Raw genomic sequence first — 18,056 nt, forward strand, 5'->3', positions numbered from 1 at the left:
TCAGATTGCTATGGTAAAACCTTGAACATAGATAGTGATCAACACTTGAAGATCTTTCAGAGTTAACATAAATATGTGAGTGAAGTTAGGTTATATGGCAGGAATCTTAATCGAAGAAGGGCAGTGTACACTGGTTATTGAAGTAATCCAGAAATACTTGGAAAAGACTGTGTGTGACGCTTAGAAATATAGCAAGCAATGATGCTAAACAAGTGTGATTAAATTGAGCAGATAGAGGGCATACAGATAATAAAATGTGAAGAGGAGATGGGCGACTTGGCTTTTTTAATTGTAATGCAGAACCCCAAAAGTATGGCAGTTAGTATTGATTTTACTGAATGCATTTGATTTTGTTTCCCGTTTATGCTATATCTTTTTTTTATGGCTTTGCATGATCTTATAAGGACTCCCACCCATGACTGAAACATAATACGGTTGTAGTGGAACAAAAGCACAAGCGACTAGGATACTACAACAGCAAGGGAGAAATCAGTCTTCACACATTTCTATTTGAAAATCAAGAAAAGGAATCAAAGTTATAAGACTGTCAACAAAAATGCCATTCTATGGTCAAAATATAAAAAAGCCTTTTCAGCAACTCATTGTTCATAAGCAGATACACACAGAAAAAGCAACAAAACGGATATATAAAAGCATTTCCTCTGCATACTCTAATCTAGACTTTTCTCAAGCGCATGGCTACCTATTTGGCCTCCCAGCACTGAGCAGCAAATATCCGTAAAGATTTTCCCCTCTGACTTAGACGAATAGCAAGGTTTTCAGTTGCTTTCTAAACCTCCACCCCTCAATCTTGTGTATCTTCACTGGTAACGAGTTCCATAATTTGGGAAACAGATAGGTGAAGGACCTGCTCTACTTCTAGCCTTCAAGACCTCTGGTGGTCACCAACTGAGATGAGGCAGTTGACCGTAGGGTCCTGTTGGGGATTTAAGGTTGCTTTTTTTTTTTTTTGAAGAAAAAAAAAACATTTATTATCCTTCACAATGTCATACACAGCTTGCAGCCTACAACCCGGGGGCCGGCAGCAAACCTTTAGCAGCAAGGCTGCGCTTCCAATCTTAGTATACACAGCCAATTACCTGACAACCCAGGGGTCCGGCGGCGCTTTCAGCAAAGGTTAAGCATGCCTAGTCGGATGGGTCTGGCAACTCTGTCTGCCCTGGCTCGCTTGAAGCAATATTACCCCCACCTTACTATGAGGTTTGCTTGATAACTCCGCTAGTGTGTAGACCTATAGCATCTGAAGAAGCTACTATCTAATCAAAACCCCAACTCCCCTCCTCCCTTACTGTCATACAACCCTCCCCCCATCTGATTCTGCTGTTGCTCTAACCTACGCTCTGCCATGTGTCCCGCCCAACTAAGGTGTACCGTTGCTACGTGTAGTGCGCTGTCTATTTCGTGTGAAGTTGAACTCCTGCTGGTCCATATTCCTGCCACTGTAGGGGTTCTATTATCTATGCCCTACAATTCGCCAAGATACATCCCCTTCTAACAAGCATCACTACGCTGCCCCTAAGTCAGGGACCGCTCACTACCTTCAAATGGTGTCAGGACTATGTGTCCGGCCTCGTTAACCTACTGCATCGTCCTTCTCAATGAGTACGTGTCCATCAAGTTCGTCTGCCTGTTTATCCAACTCCGAGCTCTTGGCTCTCAAATGGGCCTGGTACAGGCCCCAGAAATTCTTGGGGCGACTAGTGGGGGGGGGGGGGGGGGGGGGGGGGGGAGGAGCTCGCTGTAGCATTCTGACTGAGTGCAGCTGTACAGCATGTAGTGCGCCCATCTTTTCATAGTAGGCAGCGGCCCTCTCACCCAGCACATTGGAACCACTCGCCTAGCCATCAGCATGCCCATATCAGCTAGTCTTCTCAGCGCCACCGGTAGTCCCCTCGAGTGACCCAGGAGTGCCAGAGCGGGGTTAGCGGGCAGCTCCATTTCTAACATTGTGCTCATTTCAGTGAACACTGCATCCCAGAACTTACGAATCGCTGGGCACCACCATGCAAGCTGCATAAAATCTGCTATCGGTGCATGGCATCGTTCACATTCTGCCGTTTGTCTAAGGCCGTATCTGTGCAGTCTCTCCGGAGTGTAATACACTCGTTGGAGAAACTTAAAATGAATTAGTCTGTGCCGTCCATTGAGGGACAGTTTCCTGGTGCTCGCACAGCAGTATTTCCACATGCCATTGTCTATTGTAACCTGCAGGTCGCTCTGCCATGCCGTTCTTGCTTTCGATAGTTGTTGCTCCCTGTGGGTACTGCCCATTCTATATAGGTTGGTGACTAATTTATTGGGGGAGGTGGTCTTGATAACATAAGTAACCTCCGCCAGGTCCGGGCCCAAGAGATCAAATAACGCACTGCGTATTCTATGATATTGGAAGCGAAGTAAGAGTGGGGCCTTGCCGGGTACCAGCACAGTCTGCTCCCATGTTTTCACCGTGCCATTTAAGAATAAGTCTCCCGCCGTGTTTATGCCAATCTTGCATAGCGCACTGACCACTCCCTTCTCCGCCACTGGAGCAATCCATAATGCCCATTCTATCGGCATTAGAGGGGAGTATAGTAACACGCCGTCCTGTATCTGCAGAAGTGCGTGCCATGCATGGTTAGTGGTCGCGATAGAGTCCAGCATGCCATCTCTACGGTCCACCAGTTTGAAGACCGTGGCCGGTAGCAGACTAGGGTCTGCAAAAAGCCTTTCTAAGCGCACGTGCAGAATGTTGATGTTGCCGTGAATCCATGTGTGTAAGTGGGAGGCTTGCGCCACTCTGTAGTACCGTTCCATATCTGGGGCGCTTAGCCCTCCCAGCTCATACGGGAGCGTAAGTATTGTCCATTTCACCCGTGGCTGTTTACCTCCCCAAGCGAGTCTGATCAGTAGCTGCGTCAGGTTTTTGAAGAAGGCTTTCGAAAGAACTATTGGTATGTTGTTGAATAGGAATAAGAACCTGGGTAGTATGACCATTTTCATAATGGCTATACGTCCCATCAGTGACAAAGGAAGTTTGCACCAAGCCTCCACGTCATCTGCGAGCTTCCTGTATGCAACACCGTAGTTTTCACTCATAAGAATCTCTGGGTCAGAGTGGATCATAACTCCAAGATATTTAACCGGTTCTGTCGTCCATTGCAATGGATATTCCATGTCAAAACGTATCGTCGCTGGGGTCAATGGGAACGATACGGATTTAGACCAATTTATGCGAAGGCCGGAAAGCGCACCAAAGCGGACCACTTACCTCAGTACCGAAGATAGGTTCGCCTCTGGGTCACAGACATACAGTAGTGTGTCATCCGCGTATGTCGAGGTGACAATTTTGTAAGTTGGGAAGTTTATACCTTTGTTACAGTGATACTCCCTGAGAGCGCACGCCAGCGGTTCGGCCACCAGCGCGTAGAGGAGCGGCGAGAGCGGGCAGCCCTGTCTAGTACCACGACTAATCTCGAATGGGTCCGAGACCCGGTCGCCTATACGGAGTCTAGCCGTAGGTTGGTGATATAGCGCTCCTATCATTTGCAAGAACGGCTCGCCAAGTCCCAGCTTTCGGAGGACCCGCAACATGAATGGTCACTCTACTGAGTCGAAGGCCTTCTCCGTGTCAAGGAAGATGGCTATGGCCTTCGTATCTTGACGGACATGCTGCATAGTTCCCAACACGGTGCGGATATTATAGGTGAGGTTCCTGTTCGAGATAAATCCTGCTTGCTCCGGCGCTACCAACTCTGGGGCCAATAATGCTAAGCGGGTCGCCAGGACTTTGGCGTACAGTTTTGCATCGACATTCATTAAGGACAGCGGCCTGTAGGAGGCACATGCATTCAGGGGTTTACCTGGTTTTAGAATGGTCACAAGCAATGCTTCCCTCATAGAGCGTGGCATACTGCCCTCAACACAGATGTCATCAAACAGTGTGGATAAGTTAGTGGATAGATTAGTTTATCCTTAAACACTTTGTAGAAGCCCACAGTGAGTCCATCCGCTCCAGGGGCACTGTCCGAGCGCATTCCCGCCAGTGCCTCCGATATCTTGCCGTTGTGTATGGGCAGCATCAGGAATTCCCGGTCCGTGTTAGTTAGGAAAGGCATCCGGATATAGCTCAGATAGTAGTCTATTTCCTCCTCAACATGGTCGGATCTAGTCGCGTAGAGCTCTGAGTAATATTTCTTGAATTCGTCTATTATCTCAGTCTGTTCCGTGAGTGTGTCACCGGACGTCGTCTCCAGTTCTGGTATAACTTGTGGGTGTCTATTGTTTTTCAGTAGTCTGGCTAGTAGAGAGCCGGGGCGCTCCCCCTCACCGTACGTCCGGGCGGTCGCGTATTGTCCCATGTGTTGCACTTCCCTATCTGCTTCTTCGTTATATTCTACTATGAGGTGTTTAATTTCCTCTGACAAGTTAGAATCCTGGCCTCCCCGCTGTTTCCGTTCTAGCTCGGCAAGTTGCTTCTCTAAGTGCGGGGATTTAAGGTTGTTACAGATGCTGTAGTAGTAGAGGGACATTATTATGTAGAGCTCGGTACAAATCTGAACTGGATCCTCTGTCTGTAAGGTAGCCAGTGAAGGGAAGCTAGTAAACTAGACACGGACATGTTTCGGAATCTTTATCACAAGGTGGACCACTGCATTTTGTATCACCGGCAATCTTTCTGTCACGTTGGGGACTTCAAAGATAGAGAGAATTACCATACTTCAGACAGGAAATAGTTAATGCTTGGAACCACAAGTCTCAAAGAAAGATAGAAATGCTGCGATTTTTCAGAGCATTCTCATGATTCCAAAACAACTGTCTGCACTTGTACTTCAAAGGTGAGTTTGTTATCCGGCCAAATAGCCAGGTTTATTTCCTTATTTTTGGAAGTGGGGTAGCTACCTAGAGAGTCTGGTCAGCACATTATCGACCAACGATTAAAATCACTGCCTACAACCATCACTTGTGTTTTATCACCGTTAAGCTTCAGAGAGCTAACTGACATCCATTCTGCTATGTTCTTTAAATGGGATGTGGGTTGATTAGAGGCAGATGTGTCCGCTATGAGGGAGATAATCTGAGTGTTGCCAGCATATGACACCATTGTCAGTCTTTGTAGGGAGAGATTAAACAACTAATAATACAGGATAAATTGAGTCTGCACCTTTGCGAAAGAATCAAACGTGGGGCAGGGTCCAATGGGGAACCTGATCAAGTGATTTAATGAATCCTGCTATTTACTAATAAGAGGAAAAGCAGAAAATGTTTCACAAGGCAGCCTGTCTTCGCCACAACAAATCAGGATCTTTAATGGTAACATTTTGAACCGGGCATATATATTATTGTGGACTTTTAAAAATAAAAGGTTGGTCATCTCATCACAGCGGATCTCAGATTGAATCGGCAAAGTGTCCTTATCTGCTGAACTGGGAAGGGTTTGAACTATCTTAAATATCTCTTTAGCCGAGTAAGATGCCTTGTTTATTTTAAATGTGTAATAAGTAGACTGCATACCTCTAATAGAATAGTGATGTTTTGTGACTTATTTTTAATATTCCACTTTATTACTGGTGCATTTGTTTTCCTTCACTTCCTTTCCCTCTGTTTGTATTCTTTCTTAATTTCCCATAGATGGATAATTAACCATGGAAATCCTCTACTTTGATGACCACTTTTAGGAGTCCTAAGTAGTATATTCTTATCTAGGGAGGATGTAATCCAATCGTTACATTTTGCCTAATTAGTATTGTTTCCTAAGTCCGGTTGATAGATTAAAAGGGTATATTTCCACCTGGTGGGTTCCAATTTCTTTGCACAAGAGTTTATTTTTTCCCTCTTGGCAGGGAAGAAAAGAGGAAATATATTATGAACCGACCAGATGACTGGTTTGGGATTCATTACTAATATGTCAGGAAAATTACTAAAAATTTGACTAGAGCAAGTGGCCTTTTTTGTGTGTTGGACCCTTCACTAACTGTCAATTGTCAAGCTAGATCTTGTTTAAGATTCCTAGCACTTGAGCAGCTGAGGTCATCTAGATGTATATTTAAATCACCAAAAAAGGTGAAGTTAACTCTGTTTAGTACTATGCCAGCCAGTGCACCGCAGAAAGCTTGTAAACATTGTGTGAGTAGCCTAGGAGGGTGATAGGCCAAGACATCTGAGAAGGAAAAGTAGGATTTAGAGAGATGGCAAAAGAAGAGCTTACACAACCTGGTATATATTCAGAGGAGCAAAGGCACAATTTAAGTTTCCTTGAAGAATATAGTAATCCCTCCACCAATTGTTTCTAACCGTTTACGTCTGGATCTATTGTATCTGTTTGGTAAAGCGGGCACTATGTCCGGCATGGTTTACCCATGGAACAAGATTTCTGTAAGCAATTCTGCCTCAGGCTGCTCCTCACATAGTAGAGCAAACAGATATAACGTATGCCTCGGCAGAGATCTACAATTGATTAAGAACATACCCCACATCTCTAGTTTCTTGTGCTGGGGCTCATGCACGCATTGTCACTGCAAAGATTGTTTTCTTTCCTGACTGAGACCTACATTAAAATGAACAGTCTTGCAAAGCAATGTGGCTGCATTGAGGTCAATCAAAACGGAGGACCCTGGTTTTGTACTTACATTTACAAAGCGTCATGCATCACCATCATCTGCTTCCCACAAGGTATAACTTTAATCGTTATTTGTAAATAACAATCATGGATATAGTTATGCATTAAAGTATGCAATTTAAAAGCTACACTGCTTTCTTCACCAGAAAAAATATATACATCAGAATCCTGACTCAAACAGATTCCTCAATTTATATATTGGTTTCTCCAAAATAACCGTTTCCCTTACACAAGGACCTAACTAATCAGTTTCTAAGCCTACTAGCCAAGAAGGAATTCAAAGTATGATGGATTTCAGAAATGTCCAAAGAGATAGTTCCTTGTGTGAAGTTCAATAGGCTAGCAGAATTTCTTAAACTGCAAGTCGCAACCCACTGATGGGTCGCAAGCTGATTTTTGGTTGGTCATGAAAGTTTAAGCAATAAGTATAGATGCCTATAAATTCTGGATTTTTGCGGCACTTCAAAGACAGAGGTCAAATATCAGGCTCGGTCTTCTGACAAATTGCTGCTTAATTATTCATTTCTTTAACATAGGGACTGGTGTTTACAAACCAGAGAAAGCAAAGTGAATTATGTGACCATCTTGCTGTGGTACAGTGAGTGTGAATGGAAAGGCTCTAGAATGTCATTTTCGTAAAAGACAACAAAATGTAAATATCTGTAAATTGACTGTACATGTTCAGTACCAAACAAATATTTTAACAGGATCAAAATAAATCAAGACACTTTATCTGGCAAAGCACATACTTTCCTGGCCCACCTCACTTTAGCATAATAATGTCTTTTTTTTTTACATTTCCCACCTCATGTCCATTAAAGGATCGTGCCAACGACCTCAATGTAGGAGAACCCTTCTTAATTTGAAAAGAGCATAACTGTCTTATGTGGTTGAAAATACATATTAAATGTTTGCATGCAAATGATTTCCCCGATATTGAAAAATGTTGCCGAGTTTGGCAGATGCTATTGGCGCATTATTTTGTAACTTCTGCCTGTTTCAGATTAACTGTGCAATTTTATAAAAACCTAAGAAAAAAGATTTGAAGCAAAGAAAATGTTGACACAGGGCATCAGAGATCTTAATCTGATAGATGCTTTGAAAAACTACCACAAGGATGAGAGAGGCTGCATCTTTAACTTTAATGCCCACAAGAAACATTCTAGAATTTCAGTACTTTGTCCACTTCTTCCATTCAAAGTAAAGTTCTCACCTCTGAAACCAAATATACACTTTCAGACACGCCCCAGATAGTGCACACTTAAAACTGAATAAGACACTATTGAGGTGCCAGATATTTTGTGTTTTTGGACAATGTTTTATATGTGTGAAGTTGTTAAATGAAAAGCAATTTAAGAACATCTGAGGTTGTGTTCTGTTAATGACTTGCATTTTGACAAAAAAACAACTACATTCTATGAGGACTAGAGGTTTCTTGTGTATTATACCAACTGCACAATGGAACGAGTTTAGATCAGATGAGAAGGTAATAAGAATAGCCTTCTCTCCAATTCAAGAACACTTTGGGTTGGAAACACATGAAATTATTGACATTTGCGTCTAGTATCAACAATTGGCATTGGGATTTGCTGTGATCTGCAGGTGAAGAGTTTGGAACCCAACAAGATCACCTTTAGTCTTGCCTTCTGTCAAAGTTTGGAAAATGAAAATTAATACATTGATCACAATAACATCTGTTATTTACAGAGCTTAGACACATCAATGTTATAATATGAAGTGCTAAACACAACAAAATGTTGATAGGATTAAAAAAACATGTAGATTATTTAGCCATAAATGGTAGGGGCTCCATCTGGATTAAGAAAAGGTTGATTATTGGTTAAAAAGAAGTTAAATAAACCCTCCTACAAGAAAAAGGCAAATCTTTTCTTTTGCTCTATTAATTGATAAATGGCAGTTCCAAGTTCTCTTAAAAAGTTTTGTTTAGAATACAGCTTTAGTTAATTAGGGGCATGCAGGTATCATAAATCTGTAGTGATGTTACTAGAGTGGCTGCAATCATCGTCCTTGGAGATCCATTTAAAAACACTATCTCTCGCTATTTTCATGACTCATCTGTGGCATGCAGCCTAGGTTACAACTTTAAAAGATAATACAGTTATTAAAGGGGACGTTTTGGCTCTGTGCTCAGCCTCCTGGAAAGCTCCAATTAGATATAAAAATACACAGTCCCCCTACCAAATCTAGAGAGGCAGGAGGGGCAGAAGGAGGGCTTGAAATTATCTTGTGAAGTGAGCAGTTACTACTCAAAACCAAACAACTCTAGTGCAAACATAACACCAAGGAAAATATGCGATTGGGCAAACAAATGTAGACCACTATTAAATCACTGGTTTAGGAATAAGCAGCCAGAAGCCTTCAAAGTATATTAGCTTCAGGAAACCTTTAAAAACGTTATTCAAATGGGAACAATTGCAACCCTCCCTTCAACAAATGTGTATTGACAGCTAAAAGCTTTTGGGCTTGGACAGAGAAACAATAGGTCAGCTAGGCCTTCAACTATAACAGTGGATGAAGTATCCTTGGATTAAGTGTCCTTTGCAAATGGAAAAGGCTTGTAGACTCTACAAGCTATCTAATGACTTCATTCATTTTAAAAAGTTTCATTTCTTTCTGGATTCACAAGAGTGCCAAATCAGGGCAAATATTGATCGTCATAGTCTTTACCAAGGGAGGAAAGGCCCTGAAATGTGTTCTTTGTTTAGGCCCAGGCCACAGCCTACTGAATATCTTACTCATTTTAATTGGCAGGGTGTCGTGTGGCGGAGAAGGAATACGGGATTCAGGTTATTTGTTTGTGAAATAAATGTTATTAGTCACCACAAAAAAATAATTAAAAATAGAAGTATTGTCTCGGATTATAAACAATTTAGTTCAGTATGTCTCTTAGTCCTTTCTCTTCCTCAAACTTTTTTTTTTTAAAAAATGTCTTGTCGAGTTTCCTTGGTTTGTCAGCTTCAGGCTAGTGTATTGATTCTTCTGGGGAGTACTCCCCCCAAAAAAAAAACAAAAAAAAAAAACAAACAAAGAAGGATGTCAGGAGGACTTTTCGTATAGTCAGTATAGTCGAGGAAAGGGGGTGAGGGGAAAGCCAACACCAACTGCCAGCACCAGTGCTCTTGGGGCTATGTACGATAGTGGTGGTTATGTGAATTTAAGCCCCAATTGTGTGCTCGTTAGTGCCCTTTATTACCCCCTCCTCACGGCCTCTCCTCAGAGACTCCAACCCCTTTTCCCCAGGCGGCCCGTGCCTTGCTAAGCCACGTCCTTCCGGGGACGTGGCTGGCATCAGCGTAGTGCCGGATAGGATCCAGTTCCCTCTTTGACTCCGGTTCGGCGGTGAGTCGGCTCCCGGGGTCTGGTCCGTCTTCCGCCTCAGTTCAGTCTTCTACCGTGTCTTGGGCTTCGAGAAGGACGATGAGGGTCTGCACGGTTCCTCTTCTCTTCGTGTCGACCTCTTCCCACCCCGGAGGACGCCAAAGAACCAGTTCGGAACCCGCCACTTCCTCCTTCAAGACGCGAGGATCATGTGACGCAGTCACGTGGTCGGCTGGTTGTTCCCGAAGGGAGAGATCCTTAAAGGGGAAGCCTAAGGATTGTTCCACTGAGGGTGTCTGTAAATAAAGGAGAGGACACTGAGAAATATAAGGGGGAAAACGATCCGCTGTGAAACCTTCCGTCTCCGGGGCGTGCTGCAGTACTTCGTTACACAGTTCACTGAAGAAAGGCACACATGGCAACTGGTATAGTTATAGGTTACCAACTAGTTAGTGGTACAAACTTTACCTTTAACACTTCTTTGCTTGATGCAGAGAAGACACTTTGTGAAACACACTAGAAATACTTGAGACTAGTATTAAACAAGTATAGAGAAAATGTCTTTGAATCCATAATAGTAAACAATCTAATGGTCCTCTTTTAGACTTAGATTTAATAATAAGCGATGCTCCGAAATAATCCTGCACCATGGAATGACATAGGGTTCGAAATTTGGGTGCGGTTTAGCGGACATGAAATTGCATTGTATGCAGATGCGTTCTATGGTCCAAAACTTGGTGAATCAATTCTGGAAAGAAACGCTTACTAAGATGTTGCAGGTTTTAAAGAAATATGACCCATTTGGACCTTGCAAAAAGAGAAGCGGGTGTAAAAAAAAATGCTGAAACTTCTAGAAGGCCCAGGTGAAATTTCCATTACGCAGGTGTAATTTTGCTTAATCTCAGTAATTAAGCATTATGTGAAGTTCCCAAAATTAGGAAAGATTTTTGTCAGACTTTGCCTTAATCTCCAGAAACAAGACTAAATAAAACATACATTGAAGCCAGGGGGCCTGAGTGAGAAGCCAGTCCATTGGCTTCTAGTAGAGTCAAGGATGAAACTGCTGATTCTGTGTACCGAACACGCATTGGAGCAAACACTACATTCCACCAAAGCCATTCGCTCAAGCAAACCAAATCTGATTAAATATCAAAGATTCAAAAGACAAATATGAAGGCAAATCCCTCAATCTACAGGGTCATAGACCATGCAATGACTATGAATGAACCACAAACTCGGGCAGAACCCAATAATTTATGATCTGGAAAAGCACAGAAAACAAATTTGTTCAGGTTATTATTTGGCCGAGTTCCTGTGAGTATTAAGAATTTATTGAAGAGCCATCCTCGCATCCAGTTAGGCCAAGTGCCGTTGTGCTGCTTTGGCATCCTGTTACTTCTTTTAGCATGCCAAAAATACTCTAAGTGGCAGATGGTGGCTGCAGGGAATCTGAACCTGCTAATAACTGAGCGAGAAACTCATTAAAAATACAGAAATATTTTTTATATTATGAAAATAAAACATGGTTCCTTTGGCTAGGTATTACCTTATTTGGGCATGCTCAGCCTAAACACTAGTGGAAATGTAAGTTTTTCCCATTGGGTCAAAATGTACAAAAGTACAGAGGACACCTGTGACCTTGTACCCCCTTGTAAGTACATGGTGCGTTATTGATGGCTATTGCTAATTTACAGCACTGGATTGGACTGTAATGAAAGGTGTTAGGCAGCAATTATGTATTATGTGATCTTGATTCATGGTCATGAACATAGGGGAAACTCACTGCCTTGATAAGAAAGACATCGAAACAACTACTTGGTCCTAGCCTAATTCCATTGCTAAAGGTGATGAAGGCAAAGATCACTAACAGGTTAACCACCAAAATCTTTAAACACGCTTTCCGCCTGCCAAGATCAGCATCGCTAGCCCAAGTGAGACTAGAACTCTGCTTATTAGATCACCATGGGGTCGAGGCAGGCAAGTTTATAAAGCTCTGTAATAGATTACGCAACGTTTGGGAGGGCAGCCTGGAGGCCAGATTTTGGAACGAAATACCGACCTGCCAATACAGTCAAAAACATCAGCATCATCTGGATTATTCTCTGCAGCTCCTTGGTGTCAAGGAATATTGGGGAACATATCCATTTCAGTCGATGCTGAAGGCAGTCATCAAGAGAAGCGTCCGGCTGTGGTCTTTCCATTCTGATAGGGCAATACTATCCAGAAGGAAACACGAGTGGGCCTTTATCTCGGATTTTAAACTGGGGGCCGAATCGTCTTATGTATCAAGCACATTTGCACTTTTTTGGAAGCTAACGTTTATGGCCCCGAGGATGGGTGAATGGCCTTTTTTAAAGAACTTGCCCAAATGGTGCCGCTCCAGTGCCAGTATCAAATTGCGGGAGTGCGGATACTATTCTGAGGCAATGGCGCACATAACCTGCGCACGTCCCGCTGTGCTTAATGACAGAAGGTCCTTATTGCGAGAATAATGGATCAAACTCGGAGTTCGCACATGCCAACAGGCTATATTAGCAGCCTTGAGCTCAGACAATACTAAGTTGAAAATTTGTTATACCAAATTTGTTACCAGAGCAGCCAAATTGTTGGGAAAAAATTGGCCCGCAAATCTCCCTCAATCTGGCAGCGCCGTCATGTAACCTTAGGTTCAACATACAACCCTTGACCATTTGGTATTGTCCACTGGAACATTGCTTTTTGCCTAATATCAACTGTTTATACTTTTTACCATGCCTGTTCGAAATTGTAAGTCTAGTTGTTCGGCCACAGATTTTTTTAAAAAAAGTGATGTTATGATTAATCAGGCAACCTAGGCGTTGAACGCCATCGGTAATTAATTAATATTAGGATATTTTAATCACACCCCTTTATTTTTTAGGTCTTCTAGAATCAATTTGAGTCTTTTAAAACTCTGTTTTAATGTACTCATGACCTGTATGTATTTTTTAAACAAAAATTGAAATGGTTTTAAGTAATCGCACAATAAAGCATTTGAATTAAAGTGTAGCTAACGTGGACCCCACCAGGCTACTATTTAGAGTACTAGAAAGAGAAGGTCAATGTCAAGATCCTCAATCCATGATGTGACGATGGTGGATGCAAAGAAAGACAGGCTGGAGTTTATAGTAGGGTGACAGTTATTCTTGGGACATTCAGAATATAGGGTAGACCACTCCTAAAGATATCCATGTGAATCACGCTGCAGTACTAAACTCATAACTTAACCTTTTTGCTGCAGCAGACATTCCGCTGGGGTGCGTTCAAATCAGACGCCTGTTAAAATCGGACGGCTCCCGGCCATCTGATGCACATGCCCACTGTGACGTCCGACAGCCCCCCTAAAGGAGCAGGTCTAATGAAGCAACCTGACAAATGGACCTTTATCGCTCTGCAATGACCGCCTGTACTGTAGCAAACCTTTTACTAGGTTGTATTACAGCATTTTGGACAAAACAACAAGCTAAATACACTTCTCAAACTAAATGGATAAATTGAACAGAAAATACAAATGTTTACTTACATTGTTTGTACACATCATTCACACCAGCAAAGTCGTTGATGTCCGTCAGCAACACTGTAGTCTTCACAACTAAAACAAACATATGATCGTATTAGCTGTATACTGAAATTCCTCAATTAATGTGTTTTCAATATCATATACTGGTTACTGGGTGATATTTCACAGCCTGATAGCACAAGGTGTGGCATTTACAGGTGCAGTAATTTTCTTCTGGGAAATGGGGATTAACATATGAAATCTGTGTTTTAAGCTTCAAAGACCACATTGAATGGAATTTACAGCCCAGTTCCCTCTAATAAGTTGCATCAGAATTTACCGGATACAGTTTTTTTAGGGAGTAATTGCAAGGGTGCAGTAAATACTGCAATATTTGAAATGTTCTTCCCTATGCATACACTAATTTTTACAGCAATCAGAACATTCTCCCCACCTCAATCAGGGCTTTTGTCTCCTAGTTGCACATCTCCAAGTGAAAATTACTGAACACACAATGCACAGCTAAAAATGGGGTTAAAATAGGAGTTCTGCTGTTTATATGCAATGGGTCCCAACATTATGTATATGTTTGAGCAAGATCGCATTAGAACCTTGAGTTGTAGCACTGATTAATCTGTTCATCACTGGTCATTAAAGGGCCTCACCTTAATGGACAGATAAGAAAAAAAAATTGCAAAATAAACTCTCCTTAGTATTAAAGTGGATAGGGACAAAATATAGTCCCATTTTTAGAAATGCTCCTCCTAGTAAATTAGTTAGATGGTGAATCTGCAAGAAGAATGCTAGTCTTGTATGCATCTACATTTGCATTCACATTTTTAAAACGAGTACACAGGTACACGGTTGGCTTCAAGACCGACTCTTAATAGAATATGTTGGCATCCTCAGGGCTATAGGTCGTTACCCCCTTATATACAACACCATGCTGTCCTCAACGATCACATATGAATTGTTTCCAGCACTTTACATGGAAAATTCTATCTCTCGCTCCAAAAAAAAAGTATGCATAAAGACTGCGTCCAAACTATATTTTTAGTTAGATTACAGGCACAAGTTAGCTTACTGCAATTTTCTTTATTGCGTCCTCATAAGGTGTTTCGGATTTGAAGAAGCCTTGTTCACATTTAATACTTTTTTTGTTATTTTGCTAGTGACAACATTCTTTTGTCACTACTATATTCAGCACAATGCTGCCTCAATTACCTTTAAAGCATCTCTTTAAATAAAGGTATTTTACGGGCTTCATCTGTCCTTGTGGGCTTACATGGATTTTCATCCACCAATTTAATACATCCCTAACAACTTCTGTTGGTTTATTTACCAATACAATCAGTTTTGCCCAAGTGTGCTTATGAAAAATATTTCACCAGCACAACAATTACAATGCATAAACCTATCAATGAATTTTCCCAATAATTAAAAAAAAATAATAATATAATTGCGTACATAATAAATGTTGTACATTTCTTTTATTAGAAAGCTATTAGTGACTTTTTATTATAAATGATCGGCTGACTCGACAAAGTAGCACTGAGCAGAGTAGAGAGAAAAGGTAAACCAATATATTCTTTTTTGAATCTACAACTTAAATGAAGGCCATTTGGAATTAAAATGAATTAAACCAGATTTATCTTGGAACAGGACACTAAATACTTAAAGTCTATAATACTAAAATGTAAAACAATATGTTATACTGTTTCCATTATAGATGAGTACATTTCTTCATCCATGTTTAACCCCAATGGTGTCTTGCTGCAGAATTTTAGTATATAACTCGATTCTAGTTCTCAATGTTTTTTCTCGATCTCCCCCTCTAATGAATTTGGGTACCTGATCTATAACATAGTTTTTCACGTGCTTCTCTCATCAATGTTTTTATGGAACAAAAGAATAGGTCGCTGAGGGTTGTGATGTAGCAGAAAACTACATGGGAAATAAAAATACCTATAATTGCAGATGCAATGATTTCTCAGTCATGTTCTGTACACACTAAATTCAGGTTCTACCCACCCATCAATAAAGCATTGCTTTGCCCACCCTCCATCAAGCCACACTCTGCAGACCCTCAATCAAGTCACACTTGCCCACGCTCTATCAAACCACTGACCATCCTCAAGTCAGGCTTTGTCCACACTCAAAGTGACGCTTTACCTACCATCAATCAAGAAAACGTCTGCAAACCAAGCCATCCTCTTCCAACCCTCAATTAAGGCATGCTCGGCCCACCCTCAGTGAAGCCACGCTTTGTCCACCCTCAAAGCCACACTAGCTTTACAGAAACTCTTACAACCATGCAGAGGGATGTTGTCACTTGCCATTTTTGTAGTCACATCCGCCAGCCTTAAGAATTTCCCCCATATTCGCAAGAGCCTGCAGTGGAAAGAACAGCAACAGTGAGGTAAAATACTTTTGCAATGTGCAAGCAATTCGCTGGATTTGGAGTTTACTACAAAGGGTAAAGCTCTATTGCTATTATGCCCCCGAGTTTGAAGAAAGGAGAAGGGATACACAGCTGATCTCTCCTAGAAAACAGTGAATGGCATCCAATATGGCAGGTAAAAGGAAAGCCTCAATAGAGAATGTAGCTGTGAAGACCTGTAAAATAAGAGGACTGCTCTCTACTTTCTCTTACAGGCCAGCAACATGCATGCTTGTTCCACTAAGAGGTGTTCGGTAAAATCACTTTACATCACCCCGATACAATGATATACAATATGGAAAACATTATTTCGCCAATTAACTCTACATTGATTATTTCTATTTTATGAAGTATGCTATTGACTGCATCTGGGAAGCAATACAAATGCAATTACTAGTCTAGTTTTAAAATATTTATTAAGCATTATGAAAAATTGCAATAATTCTAATAAGTTTACATAATGTGTAGAATTTTGAACAATTCTGACATTTTACAATACATATGATTATATTTAGAAGGCACTATAAATGCAATAATGGCTCAGAAAAGATATTACTAACAGGAAGCATTTTGGAAATATTTCAAATTTTATTTAAAGTTCCTACTTTGGCAAGCATAAGTGAAAAGGAGTTTTTTTTTCATGGATGTACATGGTAAATGCAATTTTTAAAATATTTATAATTATTTACTTTTGCTCCTTGATTGAATAAAAAGTTGTGCCTGTTCTGTTTTCATTATCTTCCATTTCGAGTCTGATAAATCCCACTCCCTTTTCATTCTGTCAGGAGTTGTGAAGTTTTATCTTGCTAAGTATTCCTGTTAATGTGCAATTCTTCAAGGATGTTTGAATTTTTGGAAGCTGACATTTAAGTTGAAATACCCGTTTGTGAGCATCGTCTGACGGTTTACCTTCAATAGTAGTTAAATGCCCAAGTATTGTATGTTTGTGGGCATTCCTATGCTCCTTGGGGTAATTTCCCATCATGGCAACCGGTGTGAATGAACTCTGGCCAAGGTGTAAGGGCATTGCCTCATTAAGAAATTGGGTAGAAAGCCTTCTATATTTAAGAGGGGTATGGGGGGAAACTGCTTATCTATAGGAAGAATATTTCCCCTGGCCAAAATAATTAAATTAAAAGTGACATTAATGTTACATAAATTCATGAAGACTATTCCACCAGGCGAATAAACACCCTTGGGGACGTTTATTTGAAAGCACTGAATTTTCCGAGATGAACAAGAGTGTCCGCTTATTAATATCCCTCCTAATATGTTCCAACAAACGATGAAAATTAGCCCTGTAGAAATCTTCTACTTACTGTGTAATTTTTAGGTTGCAGCCTACTAGACAGCACAGCTGTCTGGCTATTCTAAAAACATCTTGGGGAATTTCAGAAAGTTGACCTGGGAATGCATTTCGCCCGTTGCTTGGCATTGGCTTTGTGATTTGCAACTCACATTTTCTTGCTTTGCTGGCTTTATTTGCTTTAGGCTGTCCAGGTGCAGTTCGTCCCTTCCATTACCAAAACCGTGTTTATTGTATCCTTCCACTAACTCGTTTTCTGGAATAAACAGACCTTTAAAGCTTGTTCTTATCTCGTCACATTTGCTGGGCATTCAAAGACGGAGGTCAAATGTCAAGCTGTGTCTTTAGGGGAGTCTGGTGTTTATTTTCCTTTTATCTGACTTCACAGTGAGAGTGTTTACAATGAGCACATGTTGCAACGTTGCATTGTTACACCAAGGCATGGTCTGCTAAATCAGTGCTGATGTTCTGAATGTATTGCTCAGATTCAATGATTACAAAAAACAGCAACCCCTGATAAAACAGATGTCTCTTTATGAAGGTGGAGAAACCTGAATAGTATGTGGTTTCATTTGTTTTTACACTGGTGTGACATCACCGGAAGTCATATATAATAAATACTAAGTGTCTCATCATCAGTACAGGAGCTGGAAAGCTGTAGGTGTGCAAAGTGGGATGCGAGGGGTTGCACTTCTCCTTCGCACCATGGTCAGTGGCTTCTAGGATAACCTTTCCCCTTTTAATGCGTAATGGCAGCTACCTCCCTGCATCTGATTTCCATTACAGATAGCGGCAATAGAAGGGGCCCAGTAATAGAGCAAAACTATAGTGAAATTGA

At 41.2% G+C, this 18,056-nt stretch overlaps 1 protein-coding gene across 3 annotated transcripts in view; it reads right to left on the reverse strand.

The window, feature by feature from the left end:
- Positions 1-18,056, reverse strand: part of RIDA (reactive intermediate imine deaminase A) — a 124,328-nt gene that overhangs the window by 12,466 nt on the left and 93,806 nt on the right. For all 3 annotated transcript variants that reach the window (XM_086966042.1, XM_086966041.1, XM_086966043.1), the window contains exons 3-4: positions 15,809-15,863; positions 13,497-13,565 (exon numbers count right to left, since the gene is read on the reverse strand). In XM_086966042.1, coding sequence (XP_086822168.1) covers positions 13,497-13,565; positions 15,809-15,863 — 124 coding nt within the window. The remainder of the gene's footprint in view (positions 1-13,496; positions 13,566-15,808; positions 15,864-18,056) is intronic.

Source organism: Lissotriton vulgaris, chromosome 4_1, assembly GCF_964263255.1.
Source record: "Lissotriton vulgaris chromosome 4_1, aLisVul1.2, whole genome shotgun sequence".
Taxonomy (NCBI): domain Eukaryota; kingdom Metazoa; phylum Chordata; class Amphibia; order Caudata; family Salamandridae; genus Lissotriton; species Lissotriton vulgaris.